The 20,451-nt window shown below is 46.2% G+C and overlaps 1 protein-coding gene across 1 annotated transcript in view; it reads left to right on the plus strand.

Moving 5' to 3' along the window:
- Positions 1 to 20,451, plus strand: part of myrf (myelin regulatory factor) — a 326,052-nt gene that overhangs the window by 258,879 nt on the left and 46,722 nt on the right. The window contains exons 12-18 of the mRNA XM_086008505.1: positions 4,185 to 4,196; positions 9,041 to 9,167; positions 14,892 to 15,251; positions 16,282 to 16,563; positions 17,908 to 18,016; positions 18,496 to 18,605; positions 19,169 to 19,329. Coding sequence (XP_085864631.1) covers positions 4,185 to 4,196; positions 9,041 to 9,167; positions 14,892 to 15,251; positions 16,282 to 16,563; positions 17,908 to 18,016; positions 18,496 to 18,605; positions 19,169 to 19,329 — 1,161 coding nt within the window. The remainder of the gene's footprint in view (positions 1 to 4,184; positions 4,197 to 9,040; positions 9,168 to 14,891; positions 15,252 to 16,281; positions 16,564 to 17,907; positions 18,017 to 18,495; positions 18,606 to 19,168; positions 19,330 to 20,451) is intronic.

A 20,451-nucleotide genomic window follows, 5' to 3' on the forward strand; every position in this document is an offset into this window, starting at 1 on the left:
CTGTGTCTGTTATTATCTTCAGTGATTTCTGGGATGCCACAGATCTTAGGCCCCAGCTGTCACTGTACTTTCAAATGTTTTGTTTCGCGATGTCCTTGTTTTCCGAATTGTTTTACTGAGTGACAGCGCACAACATTAGGAACTAACTGTCTCACTGGTCATGCCTTATTCCCGCTATATTTTGTGAGTTGTTACTCAGTGAACTGTGACTATATGTGGGTTAATGCATACAATGTCATGTGAGCATATATAGGGTAGGATATTACCAGTAGAATACAACTTCCTGCTAATGAGAACAGGAAATTATGGGACATCAGGGATATCGGCATGGGATGTTACATTGTGCTAGCATTTGTGGGATTCGTGGGATATCATCAGCAATATATGACTTCCTCTGAGCATGTGCAAAAAGCTATGGGATGTTGCCAGCAGAGTATGCCTTCCTGCTGATTCCATGGTATTACTAGCTCTCTGGTGCTTCGGCTGAGTGCCAATTTTTGTATGAGTCTAGACAGAGATTGTCTACAGGCTATTTTACTGCAAGAGGCATCACAACGAAGCCTGATCCTGTCCACACCTGGGAGGGGGTGGGAGAATTTTAACCCCAAAAAATGGTTGGGTTGAGGTCAGGTGGGCGCTTAAAGAGTTAAAAAACTGAATCCTGACCCCAACCCACCTCCAACCCGCCCACTTCTGGTTTTAACGGAGCCGGGCGGGGCGGAGGGGGGGTGTTGCTGGCAGCTAACCTGCTCCCAGGCCGGGTTTCCCGAGCCTCGGGGAACCCACCGGCTAAAGGGAGGTGAGGACTGTTGGATCCAAGAGGTAAGTGCCTTTGCACTTACCTGCTGGATCCAGCGTCTTTGCCTCACCCACCGCCCGTGATCGGACACTGCCCTGACTCTTCTGATATCTCCCCCCCCCCCCGCCCCACCACTGACCTCCCCCCGCCCCCAAGGCCTCCAGATTCCCCCCATGAGGCCTCTGATCTCCACCCGACCTCCCCCCCCCCCAAACGGCCTCCAATGCCCCCCGATCGCCTTCCCGGCCTCCCCAATCTGGCCCCGATCCTCCTCCAGCCCTCAACCACCGCCCCCCCCCCCCGTCCCAACCGATGCTCCTCTGGCCCCCAACCAACCACCCGATCCTCCTCCGGCCCGATCCTCCTCTGGCCCCCAACCAACCTCACGATCATCCTCCAGCCCCTGACCAACGTCCCCCCTCCCCGTATCCTCCTTCAGCCCCCAACCACATTCCCCCAACCGATCCTCCTCTGGCCCCCAACCAACCTCCCGATCCTCCTCTGGCCCCCGACCAACCTCCCGATCCTCCTCTGGCCCCGATCCTCCTCCGGCCCCCAACCAAACTCCCGATCCTCCTCCGGCCCTGATCCTCCCCAGGCTCCGATCCTCCTCTGGCCCCCAACCAACCTCCCGAACCTCCTCTGGCCCCGATCCTCCTCTGGCCCCCAACCAACCTCCTGATCCTCCTCTGGCCCCCAACCAACCTCCCGATCCTCCTCCGGCCCCCAACCAACCTCCCGATCCTCCTCCGGCCCCAATCCTCCTCTGGCCCCCAACCAACCTCCCGATCCTCCTCCGGCCCCGATCCTCCTCCGGCCCCCAATCCTCCTCCGGCCCCCAATCAACCTCCCAATCCTCCCCAGGCTCCGATCCTCCTCTGGCCCCCAACCAACCTCCCGATCCTCCTCCGGCCCGATCCTCCTCCGGCCCCGATCCTCCTCTGGCTCCGATCCTCCTCTGGCCCCCAACCAACCTCCTGATCCTCTTCCGGCCCCGATCCTCCTCCGGCCCCGATCCTCCTCCGATCCTCCTCCGGCTCTGATCCTCCTCTGGCCCCCAACCAACCTCCCGATCCTCCTCCGGCCCCGATCCTCCTCCGGCCCCGATCCTCCTCCGATCCTCCATGATCCTCCTCCGGCTCTGATCCTCCTCTGGCCCCCAACCAACCTCCCGATCCTCCTCCGGCTCCGACTCTCCTCCACCCCAGATCCTCCTCCAGCCCCGAACCACCCCCACCCCCAACCCCCTGATCCCTTTGTCCCTCCTCTCTACGGCTTAGTGCCGCAGGCCTACCGACAGCCAGCTAGCCAGCCTCTCCATCTGGCTGCGGGCGGGAAACACAGCTTTCAAATGCTAATCAGGCCCTTCCGTTAAATTGGCAGGGCCTGCAGAAAACCCATTCTCCCAGGTTTCCCGACCGCATTCGAACCCCCCTGGTCCCGACCCACCTCCAGATTAAAATTCCGGTCCTGATGTTCACATATATAAGCATTTTTCAGGAGTCATTGGATATCCATTGAGAATGGGAACCGGAGCTGACTTTTTCCCTCGCTAACTTGGGCACATTGAGGGCAGCTGGACTAACCGACTCTGCTGCTGCCCTGTCTGAGATTGGCCAACTCAGCACAATGTGGTTTAGAACATGTGACGGTCCAGGCCTGTCCCACCCAGTACCACAGTGAGGGTGCTATACTACACTGAGCCATCAGAGGAGATTATGCCTATCATTTAAATGGGATCCCCTTTGTATTCACCTGTAGAAGCTGACAATGGCAGGAGGGATAAACACCTTTTGTAGCGAGGACTCACAGAGCATGCTGGACATTATCTCCTGTGTTTAATTGCTGCACCTATCTGAGGTCTATAATAAAGCAATACTGGTTCCTTCATTAACAACACACCATGTGCTGCTCTCCAATATAACTACCTGAACACGTACACACCTTATCCAACCTGCAGAGTATTGTGCAGGAGCTGACACTAAGATGCACACAAGTCATACAGTATCAGACAAGAATGAATAGTTTCTTTTTACCTGGTGTGCTCTGTACATGTACAGGAGCTGACACCAAGGCACACGTAGACCCTATATATAAGATGGGAGTAAATTGTTGCCTTTTATCCATTAAGGAGCCAACACTGAGTCACTCACGAGTTATACATCACCGGACAGGAGTGAATTGTCAGTTTTTACCCAGTGTGCACTATGGACCATTGCACATCAGTTACCGAGACTATTTAAATCATGCACAAGATACGGTGACTCAATTATGTCTGGCTTTCATAATTGGCAGATCTTTCATGGTTTTGTTATATCATCAGCTGTCATTATATCCAGCTACCCTTGAGTTTTTCTAACTCCCATACAGTGTGAATAGAATACACTTCGCCCAGCAGTATTTGATGAGTTTGTTGTGCTCTGCATATCTGAGCTTATGGTGTCCCCTCCTTTCAATGGACCTGGAGAGTAGGCCATAGGAAGTTGGAGTTTGGTGCTGGTGGTCCACCCAAGTGTTTTCTTTGAGAGTCATTATAGTGGCTGCGGGAGGGGAATGACCCAAAATGGGATTGGATGCTACAGAGACATGGAACATATTTTGCTCTCCACGCTCACAGGCAGAGTTTATGAGATTGACACACGTCCTCCCTCTGGCAGGCTGACTGTTCTTAATAAAATGCATTGAAGGCTGTTGGAATTTACCCAGTGCCCCAGAATCGGGTAGACATTACATTCTTTATGCAGAACATTTTGTTACCTAAAAACTGTATGAGATATAATCGTGTGTCTGACTGATCAATTACTGGAGCAAATACTTTGTGAAAAACCAGCTGAAAAACAAAATGGACATGCAAAAGTAACTGGAAATCAAGGCAACTAAAATAGATTATTAGTACAAAGAATTATTACAAACTGTGGGTTATCTCCAAGAATGGATTAATCCAGGCTGTAGATACTTAATAATTGGTCATTATTAAGTTACTGGTTACTGTAGTTACTAACATTGGATAGCTACTAATAATGAACAATTACTACCAACAAATTGTTAATAACTGGAAATACTTGGAAATGTTAGTAACATTGGGCGATTGCTAACATGGGAGAGTTACTAACAATTAATTATTACCAGCAATGCGTGGTTACTAACGATGAGTAGATAGTAATAATGTACTGTTACTATTATCACTAACAATGGATCATTACCAGTAATTAAATTACTGATAATTGATGGGCGCTGTTATTACCAGCAGTGGATGGGGTTACTGACAATGGGTGGATAGTAATAATGAATAGTTCCTAGCCCTGAATTATCATTGACTGTGTGTAGAGACTGTTCACATGTGTCGTCTCCAGCTGTCTCTGATTCCTCTGTTCTTCATTCACAGAACACGGCACAGGTGAGACATTTTAATGCTTAAAACACTCACACAGGAGACTATTTCAGAGCCTAGGTACAGTGGAGCCCTTTATTATCAGTAACTAAAGAGAGCTGTACAGGAAGGAGGTAAGTTTAAGAACTGAGGGGGCAAAAATATTGCTTAACAGGTGAGAAAAACAGGCAAATTTCTATGTGCCTGTCAGAGAACGGGTGAAAAGATTCATTGGAAAATAGCAAGCATTGCACCAAGGTGGCTTACTGAGCAGCTGAAAGCAAAAATGTCTCATTCAATAATTCTGTGACAATATGATAGCGATGGTTTAATGTTCTAGAACAATCTCTATGTAATGGAATATAGAGGTATGATAATAAACAGGCTCCACTGTATCGGTTAACACTGTACTGAAGGCATTTTGTTCAAAGTTACTGTACAATCTCCCAGGGATAATCTGACAATTCACTCCCTCCTGGTACCTTATGGCTCATGTATTTCTTGATACAGCTCCTGTACAATAATTACTCGATAAAACCTAACACCTCACCTAGTACTGTGCTGTAAATCTGGTAACTTTCACACATACCATAGTAGAAGCATCAACACTTGAGAACAGGACAAATGGCATTGGTGATGGAGCCAGTACTCGCTACTCTAATACAAGGAGTGTACGTCTCACAGACAAGGGCTTTTCTGTACAAAGGGACAACAGCAGAAATATAAAGCTTCAGTGGGTTTTAATAGTTTGACTGTCCTTAACCATGGTTTTTCTGTGTCTCTCTGTTACACCCCATCTCCTTCTCCTTGTCTTTCTCTCTCGCTCTCTCTCTCCCTCTTTATCTCTTTCCCATCTCTTTCTCTTTCTCCACTCCCAATCTTTCCCCATCTCTGTCTCCTGGTCTACATAAGAACAAAAGAAATAGGAGCAGGAGTAGGCCATTTGGCCCCTCGAGCCTGCTCCGCCATTCAATAAGATCATGGCTGATCTTCTACCTCAAATCCACTTTCCTGCACTATCCCCATAGCCCTTGATTCCCTTAATATCCAAAAATCTATCGATCTCCGTCTTGAATACACTCAACAACTGAGCCTCTACAGCCCTCTGGGGTAGAGAATTCCAAAGATTCACCACCCTCTGAGTGCAGAAATTTCTCCTCATCTCAGTCCTAAATGGCCAACCCCTTATTCTGAGACTGTGACCCCTGGTTCTAGACTCCCCAGCCAGGGGAAACATCCTCCCTGCATCTACCCTGTCAAGCCCTGTAAGAATTTTGTAGGTTTCAATGAGATCACCTCTCATTCTTCTAAACGCCAGAGAATATAGGCCTAGTCCACTCAATCTCTCCTCGTAGGACAATCCCCCCCATCCCAGGAACCAGTCTGGTGAACCTTTGTTGCACTTCCTCTATGGCAAGTATATCCTTCCTTAGGTAAGGAGACCAAAACTGTACACAATACTCCAGGCGTGGTCTTACCAGGGCCCTATATAATTGCAGTAAGATGTCTTTACTCTTATACTCAAATCCTCTTGTAATAAAGGCCAACATACCATTTACTTTCCTAATTGCTTGCTGTACCTGCATGTTAACTTTCAATGATTCATGTACAAGGCCACCCAGGTCCCTCTGAACACCAACATTTCCCAATCTCTCACCATTTAAAAAAAATACTCTGCTTTTCTATTTTTCCTACCAAAGTGGATAACTTCCCATTTCTCCACATTATATTCCATTTGCCATGTTCTTGCCCACTTGCTTAGCTTGTCTATATCCCCTTGAAGCCTCTTTGCATCCTCTTCACGACTTACATTCCCACCCAGCTTTGTAGCATTCATTTCTCCAGTACTTTTTTTTACTAATACTAATTTCTTTCAGTTCCTCATTCTCGCTAGAGCCTTGGTTCTCTACTATTTCCAGGAAGTTTTTTGTGTCGTCTTCCGTGAAGACAGACGCAAAGTATTTGTTTAATTTCTCTGCCATTTCCTTATTCCCATTATAATTTCTCCTGTCTCAGCCTGTAAGGGACCCACATTTACTTTTGCTAATCTTTTCCTTTTTACATTCCTATAGAAGCTTTTACAGTCTGTTTTTATGTCTCTCGCTAGTTTACTCTCATTCTATTTTCCCTTTCTTTATCAATTTCTTGGTTCTCCTTTGCTGAATTCTAAAATCCTCCCAATCCTCAGGCTTACTACTCTTTTTGGCAGCATTATAAGCCTCTTCCTTTGATCTAATACTATCTTTAATTTCTCTTGTTAGCCACGGTTGGACCACTTTTCCTGTGAGATTTTTGTGCCGTAAAGAAATGTATATTTGTTGTAAATTATGTCTTAATTCTTTAAATGCTAACCATTGCTCATCCGCTGTCACACCTTTTAATGTAGTTTCCCAATCTACCTTAGCCAACTCACCCCTCATACCTACGTAATTTGCTTTGTTTAGATTTAAGACCCTAGTTTCGGATTTAACTAAATCACTTTCAAACTCAATATAAAATTCTATCATATAATGGTCACTCTTCCCTGAAGGCTATTAATTAATTATTACAATGTTATTAATTAACCCTTTCTTGTTGCACAATACTAGATCTAAAATAGCCTGTTCCCTAGTTGGTTCCTCAACATACTGATCTAGAAAATTAACTTGCATACATTCCATGAATTCGTCCTCCACACTATTACTGCAAATGCGGTTTGCCCAGTCTATATGTAGATTAAAGTCCCCCATGATTACTGTATTACCCTTGTTACATGCGCCTCTAATTTCCTGATTTATACTCTGCCCTACATAACAACTATTGTTTGGGGACCTATAAACAACTCCCACCAATGTTTTCTGCCCCTTGCTGTTTCTTAGCTCCACCCAAACTGATTCTACTTCTTGATTTTCGGAGCTAAGATCCTTTCTCTCCTGTCTTTATTCCATCCTTTATTGTCAGGGCTACCCCTCCTCCTTTTCCATTTTGCCTATCTCATCTAAAAGCTAAGTATCCTGGAATATTTAGTTCCCAACCTTGGCCACTTTGCAACCACATCTCCGTAATGGCTATTAGATCAAACCTATTAATTTCTATCTGCGCTATTAATTCATCTATTTTGTTGCGAATGCTTCATGCATTCATCTCTCTCTCTCACTGTCCTTTTTGTCCCCTGTCTTTCTCTCTTGCTCCCTCTCATCACTTTTTTAACCACTATCACTGGCTTTCTACCTTGTCTCTCTTTCTGCTCTCTACCCTGTCTCTCCCACTCTATCCCTCTCTTACTCCTATTTTTCTTTCCTCTCTCTCGTTGCTTTCTCTCTGTCTCTCTCATGATTTTCTCTCTATCCTCTATCTCCCTCACTCTCCCATGTCTCTGCCTCTCTCTTTCCCGTTTGTTTCTCTCTCTGTCCCTTTCTCTATCTCTTTCCTCCATATTCTCACTCTTTCTACCTCTTTTGTGTCCATATGTCTGTCTCTCATGTCTCATTCTCCCTTGTTTTCCTCTCTCCTGTTTCTCTCCCTTTCTCACCCCTCCCTTTCCTTTCACTCTTCCTCTCTACATGTCTCCTCTCTCCCATCTCTTTTACTCTCTCCCCTGTCTTTTTGTCTCTCTTTCTCTGTTTCTCTCTCTTCCCTGTCTCTCTGTTTGTCTCTGGCTGTGTTTTCCCTGTTGTTCTATTCCTCTCTCTTTCTCCCCATTTCTCTCTCCCCATCTCTCTTTCCATGTATTTCTCTCTCACACCGCTTTCTCTCTTTGTTTGTTTATCTCTGCATCTCTCTCCCTGCCTTTACTTTCCCATCTTTCTTTTCCCAACTATATCTCTCCCTGTCTTTACTCTGATTACCTATCTTTTTTTCTATGCGTTGCTGTGACCAAAATGTAAACCACGCTCTGAATCTGTATGATCAAGGATTTTACCAATTTTTCACCAGCGGTTTGAAGAGTTACACATATCCTTCAATCTCTTACACACCCTGTAACAAATTGCTGTAAAGGTCCATCTCCAGTTGATATGTTCTAAAGTAGTCTGATTTCTTCTTGGGCCATGTCACTGGTTGCCCAATGTAAAATTGGGCTATTATACCATGAGGGACCTAGGATTAAAATACATGAGACCTGAGCAGGCTCTGATAGTGTGGTTCTATTATCCTAGCACGCTGTCCCACGGAGCTATAGGACTTGCCTTCTCTCTCTTCTGACTCTCTCATGTATGTGTGTGCAGGGGCAGACACAGCAGTGAGCCCTTTCACTGAGTGTGATTTGGAAATCGGGGGTGTGAGGGAATCCATACTGCTCCCATGTACATTCAGGTGGCCAGTTATAATGAGCACAGGCACGATCCGGAAGCAGGCAGCTGCCTACCCTCTCCATCAGCATGTGTGGGTGAATGCACTGTGCAGTGTGCACTGAACCATGAACACCACAAAGCCCTTGGTCTGTGGTGAGTTAGCTGCTCTGAGTTGGAGCAGCAATAGAGGGAAAGGAAAAATCAGCCAGGAGTGCTAGATAGTGCGCACGTGTGAACCTGAAGCGAGGACAGGACCAGCTCAGCTGTGATGCCTCCCAAGGTTGATTACCACGTTGATCCTAACTATTTCGGCTTACACAGTAAGAATAACCGCACTTGGGTGACATGCCAGAGTACAACTGCACCCATGGACTATATCCAGCGAGCAGTCATTGCGGAAGATTTTTCTGTTCCAGTGCCTGGATACATTGGATCACCTGGGCACACAGTACATGGAGGAAAATCACGTGGGAAGGATTGCACGCATCGAGCCTGCCCGATTTTCCTGTCCATTCATTTAAATGGACGTAGAATTGGGTGAGTTCCCTTATGGCCCACGTGATTCTCCCTGCCAGATTTTCCTTCCTGCATTGCACCTAGGTTTATCCAGGCACAAGAATGGGAAAATCGGCCCCATTTTCGTTGGGAAAGGAAAAGAGAAAATGAGGAAGAAAAAGGGAAGATGCGACTGAGAGTCTTCAATTCCGGAGAGACATGCACGTTTCAAGTAGGGAGCTTCATAAGTGGGAAAAGATGATATTGTACTGTTGCCAATGGAGTGACAGACTGTACATTACAGTAGTGGAGTCTCTTGAATCAGCTCCAGTGCAAGTAGATTGATGGGATGGTCGCAGCCAGAAGTGAGTCCTTAAAAAAACAACCCTAAACAATATATAAACTCTCGTGTTCTTGACATTTTTTAAAACTCACAGACAAATTATGGCTGTTAATAATTACCAGCTGTCTGAGCTGGGGGGAGGGGAACCCTTTCACTCTGGAAACAGAGCAAGGCCAGTCTCCTGTCAGCCGAACTGGACCAAAGCTGTTGTGCAGGTTTCCTGTCCACACTTTCGAACTTGTGTCGGAAGTCTCTCGACATCTACATTTCCTGAACAAGCACCCCGTGTTTGGAAAAGGAAATGGAGTTTAAATAAATGTTTGGAAAGAGTTAGCGTAAGACGGTAGCAGTGGGACTTGGCTCTCTCCTGCAGTACAGATCTTTCTCTCTACTGTAATAGAGATCTTTCTGACTCTAGCAGTGGGACTTGGCTCTCTCCTGCAGTACAGATCTTTCACTTAACTCTTTAGAAATTCAGGTCCATTTTAACCATATTTTTCAGACCAATGCTGATACATTTCAACAAGAAATATAGATACTATGTGGTCACTTCTCTCATCTCTATAATCAAAGTCTTCTCCCTCTTGCAATTTTTTTGACTGTTGTGTGGATACTATCTGATCAATGCTCCTCTGACCTTCCACTCTTGATGATCTTAAGCTTTGAATACAATTTCTTCCTCCCCCCTCACTGTTTGGATATCAAGACTCATCACATTGTCACCAAACCTAACTCATCCTTCAGGACCTTGAAATTGTGGAATTCCTCACGTCTCTTGGCCTTCCCTCTACAGTCTACAGGCTTTTAAAACCCAACCTTGCTGTCACTTGATCACTACGTCCTGATTTTCCTCATCATCTCTTCCACTCTTTGCAACCTTGGTGGCTTCTTGCCTTGGCTTTTACATCTGGCTTTCTCAATAATAATTTAAGAAAAAGACACCGTATGAAAGACATTCCAGCCTGGATTGTCATTATTTTTGCTTCATTTGCACTGTTCCCTCTTCTTGCCTGAAGATAATAAAGAATGCTCAGGGTTGCTAGGCACTCGGCAGAATGTGGAAGAGAATTTGAAGAGCCCAGCATCAACATTTATAGCATTGGTTCAAAGTGTATTTCTGGCGCGTTTTAATGTTTTTTTTGTTGCTGTTGCAAACTACTTTGACATCCCTTGCTTAATGCCACTACCTAGGTTAACAGCAAAGGGTTCCAATTTCTCAATGTGCAGCTCGTTTGTAACCAGCAGCACCACATCATGCAAGTGAAAACTTGCTTCCATGGGAGTTGCCAAAAAGCCTTCATTTTAAGGTAACCATTTTGTCAGCACTCTTTCACCCTGAATGCGAAGTCTCTGGTTGGCTTCTGGGACAACAAGGCTGTCCTCTGCAGCCGTGGCTGATTACACCTGAACATTTCCCAGGACATGATCTGAGCACTGGTGAAGTCCATTCATGCATTGGAGCAATTATTGAACACCTTGGGTGCATAGATTGATCTGGGGGTACCCTACAATTTAGTCCGGCTGAGGCCTCCAGGATCATGTTTGTGTGCTGCACACTGCACAGTGTTGCTCACCACAGGGGCCCAGAGAATGAAGACCACCCCAGGCAACAAGGGGGTTCAGCCTAAGCTGGTACAGTCATTACATTTTTTTCCTCTCACTGAGTGGGTGTGTGTGGGGTGGTTGAGTTTGCACTCATTGCACTTGTCAACTCTTTCCAATGGCCAATTTTATTTTCTATTGAAATCAATGGGAAAACCTGGACAATATTCCTGTCTCAACCAACTAGATTCAAGAGACTACTACTGTAATCTAATACAAAGGAACTTGTCATCGTCTCATTGCTGTTTGTGTGACCTAGATGTGTGAACATTGGCTGCCATGTCTACCTGCAAAACAACAGTAACTGCACGATGCAATTCTTTCTATGTGAGTTAGGACATTACTGAAGGATGTGATAAGGCTCTATCTAAATGTAAGCCTTTCTTTATAGTTAATATATTAGTACAAGGACCGCAGAGGTCTTTATTTTCTGAGAAAGCTCAGTGAAGGATCAAGACCAATACTGCAGTACACCACCAAGGTTGAAAAGGGTAGCATGGAAGTAAGGCAAATAAGGAAGTAGTGATTAGATAAAACCAACTTTCGTTTTAAAAGCTTGTAGATTATACGAAGAAGGAAGCACTGAGGGAGGTAAATAGTTCCACAGTTTTCACGTCCTGGGCAAGAATGAATTAGGAGACTGCGCGACCAAAACTGAGGATGAAGTGGAAGGCAGTCTGTAGTTGTTTACCTGAATAACATGAATTAATATATGTCATCCCGCTAGTCCAAGTTTATAGTGAAGGTCATTGTTTCACTTTTGAGGCTAGCTGTGAAACTATAGCCTGGAAATTACTGATGCCATTGCGATAAATGCCGGCACTATTTGCAGTTCCAGCACCAGTAAATTTGTGAGTGTGGAGCAGCACATATTGAAAAAGGCCTGTTGACAGGAAGTGGCTTGTCACTGCGACAGTGCTGAAACCATGCATTAGGCTTGTTGAGCGCTCTAATGCCAGCATAACTGATGCTTCAATAGACCTTGCGCCATTTTCCAAGGCTGCCAGTTTACACATGGAATACATTTCCAACCCTCATTTCAAACCAGCATTGCACCAAACGCTGCCAACTGTTTGGATGCACTGCCAGGCAAGTAAAACAGTAAACGGAGTTCACCGGCTCGCTGGGGAAGCTTAACCAAGACTCAGTTGACCCTTTGGTGCTGCATAATCATTTCTAGCCTTATATTCTCAAACGTATGAGAACCTCCTCCAACCTGCATTTCGAACTTCTTAAAAGTTATTTTCTTATGTTCTTCTCCAATTGGATGTCTCTGCAATGTTGACCTAAGTCAATTTATTCCTACACCATCACTGCTCTAAACCAGCCACTAGGATACATATTAATGCTTCCTCTGATCTTCCTTCTTCTTTGTGATTAAGCCCTACCTCTCCTCCAATTGGGATGAGTCCAATTGGTATTGCGAGTGGAGAACTGTGGGTTAAACCCCTGATCTACCAAGCAGTGGCATCTCTGCATTGTAAACATTTCATAAATTGTTTCTTTGAAAAATTAAAATTTAAGTAATGGAACAACCCATTGCTGTTCTATTGGCTGTGTTTTCATGTTGTTCGGCTGAGGTACCAATGTAGGACTCTGCAATTTGCAGCCAGCAACACAATCTCCTGATGACTCCGCATTCCTGTCAGAATTTTAGACACAATTTTGAGAAAGTTTCCAAACAGAGGTGAAACTGTCCCTTGAATAAATGCCACAAGCTTCTAAGGGAATGAAATCATGGGAAGGGCAGCAGGGTAAGACAGAAAGAACTCTGAAAAATATGACTGTCTCCTGGGGACACATCATTCTCATGTTCCTGCGGTTACATGGCAGTCTGAGATGCCAAAAGCATGTTTTTGCCTCCATATCCCAAACTCCCTTAACCACCTCTGATGTGGTGAACTGTTGGATAGGATCTAAATACTTTTCCTCAGGGAGAGAGGAAGAGTCACTTCAGGCTGTGCTCTTGCTCCTCCTAATCTCTAGGGACAGACATTGGAAAAGGCCTAAGGGTGAGATTCCTGTCCCAGCTGTGGATGGTGTGTGGAGCAGGAAGATCCAACTAGGGAAAGGGGAGAACATTTACGAAGTTACTCTATATTAAACTGAAATATCAGGTTAGCCAAATAATTGCATAAGAGGCTCAGCTGCCATCTTTTTACATCGCAGTAGTGACAGAGTGTGTACATTAAGACCATACCAAAGCACAGAATGGGGACAACCCATTCGGCCTGTTGAGACTGTTCCTTCCCTAGACCATGTATAATCTACCCTATCGTGACCTCTCCCAACTCATTTAGTCTCCAGGGGAAAGGTTCTGCAAACATTTCTCACTGCCCCTTCTCCCAAAAAACTAAATCACACAAAAGTTCAGAGTCCGAATAGCCACCTAACCCCACGGCCTAAATTATTCCTCCTTGTCTCACTGCTTTCCGTTTCCATGGTTTCAGCAGCCCAGGAACCACCATGTTCCACACAGCATTTGATTCTATCTTGCTTTCTATTTATCCTTCTAATACTCAATCCTGATCCGAATCAGATATTCATCTGCATCGTTTTTTGAAGGTGTCACTGTGGGAGTTTATTGCACTATCCATAATACTACCTCTTTTGTAGTGAGCAAACACCATTTACTTTTTCAAAAGACGACTGTTTACTGGGTAGCATCACAAATTGTACAAGTACCGACAGGTTGGTGGACATCCATAGCCTTGCCAGAGGTCGAGGATAAACTCCTCCCTACTAAAAAAAAAAAATACTTTTTAGTCGTTTATTCACTAACCGATCCCCTGACATGTTTTTAAGAAACATTCTGTATATGCAGTAGAGGAATCCCGATCGAAACGTCCTCATTCTCTGCTCCCCTGTGTATTCTAGGAGGAGTGACATCATTGCAGCCAGCTTGTGCTCTACACCCACACTCATAAATCCTTTTAGAGGGCTTCACATCATAAAAGATGCAGATTTATAGATGCTTTTTATGAGCTGTAGCTCTGTAGAGTTTCATAGCACAGATATAGAGTTTTATAGGACTAGAGGGGGTTAATTGTCAGTCGCTATGGGTGGGTTTGAGGGGGATGGTAATACTTTTAAGTAACCATTTTGCTGCAAATGAAAGCAGGGAGGGGATTATGCGCAGCAAATAATAGTATCAGGTGTACTTAACACAAACTTCTATCTGTCAGTCTGTCCTTCTATCTTCCATTTGTCTGTTGTCATCTATCTATTTTGTGTGTGTGTCTGTCTATCTTTGTAGAGCTCCCTTTCTAACCAATTTACACACATGTATATAGAGCTTGAACAAAATGCCTTCAGAATGGTGTTATCCTGCAGCTTTGAACATGAGCCAGCCCTGAGTTGCTGTTACTGCTGCCCTGTAACTGTGACATATCGGGCATCTTGTCCAGACTTTGTGATAATTTTTGACTCACCAGTAAAGAACTCAGCAGGTGCTTCAAGGGATTTAATGGATTCAGGAAATAATATTTGGCAAATTTTTTTTGTTTATTCATGACTGCAAACAGCTGACACAAACAGCATTGAAACACATCATTGCATTGTTTGTGTATAATATCAAACTGGCACACGCCTTGCCTGCCTCTCCTTCCCTGAATTAAAAAGAAAGGTTTGCCAAACACTTTTTCATGAAGACAGTGCTTTTTTAAAAGCAGAAAGGGGGAATGGTTGTGGCACCAAATGCACTCTCCAGGGGAGAGTCCTGTGCTCTGTCTGAATTTTGGAATGATCTAGAAGCAGCATCTCACCCGGTTTAGTTGCCTGTTATGGATGTGTACAGGTGATGTGACTGGTCTCTCCTGCCTCCCAGTCTGGACCAGTAGACAGGACCAGTCTGGGAGTTGCTGAGATGGTATACACCATGTATACAGCAATGTTTACAGTAAGACACTTTCACTATCTGGTATTAGTTTGCTGCAGGCAGGGGGCAGCACTGTCGGTGGCTGAGAATGTAAATCTGGTGATTCCTCTCACTGATGCCTCTGAATCCTGGAGCATGAAAGCTCTGCCGGAGCGGAGCCTGGGGACAGAGCTCCGCCAGAGCAGAGCCCGGGGACAGAGATCCGCCAGAGCAGAGCCCGGGGACAGAGCTCCGCGAGAGCAGAGCCCAGGGACAGAGCTCCGCCGGAGCAGAGCCCGGGGACAGAGCTCCGCGAGAGCAGAGCCCAGGGACAGAGCTCCGCCGGAGCGGAGCCCGGGGACAGAGCTCCACCGGAACAGAGCCTGGGGACAGAGCTCCGCCGGGGCAGAGCCCGGGGACAGAGCTCCGCCGGAGCAGAGCCCGGGGACAGAGCTCCGCCGGAGCAGAGCCCGGGGACAGAGCTCCGCCGGAGCAGAGCCCGGGGACAGAGCTCCGTGAGAGCAGAGTCCAGGGACAGAGCTCCTCCCCCACTGTCATGTTGTAGACTTCTAATAAATTGGAATGATAAATTATTTTTTAAATGTTCTCCTTCTCTTGACTATATTTAAAGATTGAATTACCACCTGATTCCTTTCCCTCTGCTGCTTGCAATTTCTAAAATGTTTCCAGCACTATAGTTACAGGATCAAAAGCCTCTTCCTGGATCTGTCTAAAATAAACAATGCCAACCCGTGCCCTGCCCCCTGCTGAGTGTGCGCCCTCACACACACACAGAGCTCAAACTCTGTTAGCAACCTGTGCAGCGGAACATGAAACGCCCGTTTTGGGTATTGGCAACTAGGCAATAGAATGTGCTCTTGTTGCCATGGAAACGATGTATTTCATTTAGCATGGGGTGTAAATCGGGTGAAACCTGAGGCCTTTATCTTGCCGGGGGCGAGTGCCCACTCTTTATCAGTGATATGCCGACGGGTGAGGGAGGGAGGCCCCGGCTGGATACGGTCCATCTTGCAGCCTGCCCAGCCGTGACCCTGTCAGTTGCAGGGTTGGTATGTTCTATCACATCCTTCCTCCCCTCCTGGAAGTGCTGATTATGTTTCCATGGACATTGGCTGCCCTCTGGCGCCTCCCCTAATTTCATGTTTGAGCCAAGACAGTGAACACGGGTAGGCTATTCCACCATGGGGGGCCTCACAGCTGTGTCAAACCCCTTGTTCGCCTGATATCCATTGCATGTGCCTTTTCCAGCAAGAGCCATTTACTGGTGACTAGGAACAGGGTCCTAGGCTGATTTTAACTGCCAAAGCCGGGGAAATTGAGGCTAATTGTAGCATCCCAAACACTTCCTGAGGTAAAATCAGCGGACAAAGCACATACTGGGGATCAAACCCAGCTCCTTCTGTCGATATGGTTAATTATATGATTCACTACTCACCTGAGCTATAGAAGCAGCCAATTTCAACTGGTCTTTCTAAATGGGGGCCACTGAAATCTAAAGATGTAATCAGACCAATAGAAAAATAGCTAGCTTTAAAAAAAAAAAATTCTGAGTGCTGCTTTGCGGTTCGGCAGAGCCCAGCTTTACTTTGTCCGCATTCTCCGCAGGCTTCAAACCCTGGCCAGTTTGAGAGTGACGCAGACGTCCTGTGGCAGCGTGGTCAGCTTCCCGACACTGTCTTCCACCACGGCCGAGTCGGTATTAACACGGACCGTCCCGATGAAGCGCTGGTCGTCCATGGCAACGTGAAGATCATGGGCTCATTAATGCACCCATCAGATGCTCGGGCAAAGGAGAACATCCAGGAGGTGAGTGGAGGGTGTCAGCCACAGATGTCATTAACCACGTTGCTGCGAGTGGTTAACACCGGGTTACGGTGTAATTAAACTAAATGGGAATTTTTATTTCTTAAATAAAGGTATGGTTAATCAGATTTCTCAAGAGAATACTGAAGCAAAGAGCAAACATTGCAAATAATATTTGATTTTGAGTTGCTCTAGTGTTGCTCTAATCCACTCAATCCCACCTTTGTCTGTTCAGCGAGAGTAGCTGCCTTGTCAGACACACTGTTGTGGCCATCACTATTTTACAGGCTGATGGCCTACTGAGCTCAAGCCATGGGGAGGGGCAGTCACCAGGAGAGAGTGATAATCAGAGGGTGGGCCACCCCAGGCCACTCTCACACTAACTCAAGGAGAGGTCTCCCTGCACAGAGGTGTAATGGGCAACAAAGCAAAATACTGCAGATGCTGGAAATCTGATCTGAAAACGGAAAATGCTGGAAACACTCAGCAGATCAGGGTGCATCTGTGGAGAGAGGAAGGTTGGGTTAACGTTTCAGGTCGATGACATAAGAAATAGGAGCAGGAGTAGGCCATAGGGCCCCTTGAGCCTGCTCCACCATTCAATAAGATCATGGCTGAACTTTTACATCAACTCCACTATCTACAGGATGTACAGCAGCAACTCGCCAAGGCTTCTTTGACAGCACCTCCCAAACCCGTGACCTCCACCACCTAGAAGGGCAAGGGTAGCAGGTGTTTTGGAACAACATCACTTCTAAGTTCCCCTCCAAGTCACACACTATCCTGACTTGGAAGTATATCGCCATTTCTTCATCATCACTGGGCCAAAATCCTGGAACTCCCTCCCTAACAGCATTGTGGGAGTACCTTCACCACACGGACTGCAGCGGTTCAAGAAGAAGGTCCACCATCACCTTCTCGAGGGCAATTAGGGATGGGCAATAAATGCCAACCTGGGTAGCGACCCCAATATCCTGAGCATGAATTTAAAAAAAAAGGTTTGTCAACAACTGTAAAGGAAAAGAAGAGGTTAATGTTTCAGGTGTAACCATGTGTGAGGTTATACTCGAAATATTAACCTGTCTTTTCCCTTTACAGATACTGATGGACCTGCGATGTATTTACAGCATTTTTTTGTTCTGTCATCCCTTTAGTCTGGGCTGGATTTTGACCCAGTTCTCAAAGGCAAAAAGCCAGTGTCTATCCCACTGCACCATCCAGTCTCCAATTAACCAGTTTTTGAATGTTGTTGGCTGATGAGAGGCACAGCCTGAGTTTTGAGGATTTCATGCAACAGGCTTGATTTTTGGGGAATTTGGCTTCAACAGTGTTTTTCTGCCAATGCAGGTAGACACGACGGAGCAGCTGAAGAGGATCACCCAGATGCGGCTGGTCCAGTATCAGTACAAACCCGAGTTTGCAGCCACAGCAGGCATTGAGAATACATCTGAGACAGGTATGCACCAATAGATTGGAAAGTGGGTGGGGAATAATTGCAGTACGGGTCCCACAGTTGCTCATGTAGCCGGGATACCAGGCTTGACGTTACCAAGTGGGCGGGTAAGTGACCCCAGGCCCCTTCTATTACTCCCTAGTGGCTGACTGACACCCAGGGAGCAGGTCACCCAGGCCAGGCACTGAAATGGAACTCTTAAGGATAAAAGGAGGCTCTTCAGATGGGGGGTGGGGGGGAGAAGGGGGGAGTAGATGATGTGATGGGCCATACCGGTCCTGAACCTGACAGAGTCAACATTGGGCAGGCCCTTAAATGGAGGGTAACTATCTAGAAAATACCAGCACACTTCCCAAATTCACCCATTGCTTCAGCCCTTCCGCAGAGAAGGGAGATAAAAATGCTGGAAATTCTGTCATGGTGGTTATTTTTTTAATGTCCTTATTTTTGTGATGTTGATACATGATACAATTTCCCATTAGGTGTTATCGCACAAGAGGTGAAGGAAATTCTGCCCGAGGCAGTGAAGGAGTCGGGAGATGTGGTGTGTGCGAATGGAGAGACCATTGAGAACTTCCTGGTGGTTAATAAGGTAGAGTGTGCCCTCTGCTGGCTGGACTGGCAATAACCGAGAATCCAGTGTTGTGCCTGGTCCCCCAGCAGTCGCCATTTGCGATGCTGCCAGGCTTTTAGCCAATTAAAGATGTGGAGAAGTGCTGAAAAGACAGGCAGAGACTCCGTTACAGGAAGGAATCTTAATTTTATTTTTGTCCATGAACTACAGGAGATCAGTTCTGGTATTTACACTAATGTAAAAAGGCTGTTCTAGGTACTGACAGTCCATGGAATATATGACACTGTGGAAATCTCACCTGTGAAAGGCGGCAGATTGGGTGGGCTGAATCGTGAAGGTCATGAGGTTACTCAGCTTACCTTTTTGGGGGAGATTTTTTGCAGAACATTTCCTCAGGAGATTATATAGATCGGGGCAGAATCTGTGATAATATGTCAGAAAGAGCAAGTTTGACCCTTATTTTCTTGTGTGTCTAACTATGCACTACCTTTATACTTGTTACAGTGTAATGCTTGATGGGTTTAAGTTTCATCTCTCTCTGTCGTCCTCCCTGTCCCCAACCCCTGCCTCTCCCCATGCAGGAGCGGATTTTCATGGAGAACGTGGGGGCTGTCAAGGAACTTTGCAAACTGACTGACAACCTTGAGACCCGAATCAACGAGCTGGAGACATGGAGCCGGAAACTGGCCAAACTGAAGCGACTGGACAGCATGAAATCCACAGTCAGTGGGGGGACACTCAGGTACTGGAATCCAGCCAGAACATTGGTAGGTGGGGAAGGGAAAAGGGTGCTACATCTGCCGGCCTGACCACTGAATATTATTCAGGTTTCTGTTTTTCTCGGTCATAATATACTGACTGGTTAGCTGGGCCTACAAGTGGAGATCATCAATCAGTGCGAGGGTGAATGCTGGCTACAGTCACCACACATTAGCAGTTAACCACAGTTAGATCTTTTGAATTGAGAAACTTAGATGAAGGGCCGAGGTCATAGTGCAGTACACTACCAAAGTTGAAAAGATTAAGTGAGAAGGTGGAGTAGGTCAGGAAGTAGTGATCAGGTGGCATAAAGCTTGGGTTTCAAAAGCCGACAGACTGGAAGAGAAGGTAAAAGACAAGGTGAGGACTTCTACAGTTTTAAAGTAGGAAGGGTGATGGAAGAAGAGAAGATATCCATGGAAACGATTATAGAAGGGATGGAGACAAAAATAGAGGCAGAGAAATTAAAAGGGAGTCTGGCAATCACTTCAGGGTACTGGAACATCCTTTTGGGACTTGATGGCCTAGCTTTTCTGCCCCCTGATCGCTGATTTTTCAGTGAGTCTGAAGCAGGTGGGGCCAGGAAATTGCTTGAGAACGTGTTCTGCCCACCGTCCCCCCGCCCCCCATTTCACACTCTCTGGACCTGATGACAGTGGGTGCACCTGCTCATATATTACAATCATAAATGCAAATCAGGGAAAGTACGCCCTCCGACAGATCTCTTGAGATTTGAATGCTGGACGCGTGATGCCTGTGAGGTCCAGGCATCCAATGCTGTCCTGGCGGTGGCGGGGACCCGTTGGTCTTTTGGTAGCTGGTCCTGTGCAAGAGTTTACAGACTGTGGCCTTCCATGGGCTGAAGAGGAGAGCCAGAATCCATTTTTAAGATGCATGTTGTTTCAGGCAGTACAGAGGCTGCCTACATCCCCACACTGAGGCAGACCTCTGAGGCCTGCTGCAGCAAAGCCTGCCCCAGGTTGGCGAAAACTCCAAAGTGTTAATGACTCCAAGGCTGGAAGATCAGGTGGGGTCAGGGCCCCTCCCAGACATGGGTGCCAATCAAAGGAGGGCGGAATGTCTATGAGAGAGACCGGTGTTACCA

This window comes from Somniosus microcephalus, chromosome 15, assembly GCF_052327205.1.
Source record: "Somniosus microcephalus isolate GS21.2 chromosome 15, FLI_Smic_1.0, whole genome shotgun sequence".
In the NCBI taxonomy this organism is placed as follows: Eukaryota; Metazoa; Chordata; class Chondrichthyes; order Squaliformes; family Somniosidae; genus Somniosus; species Somniosus microcephalus.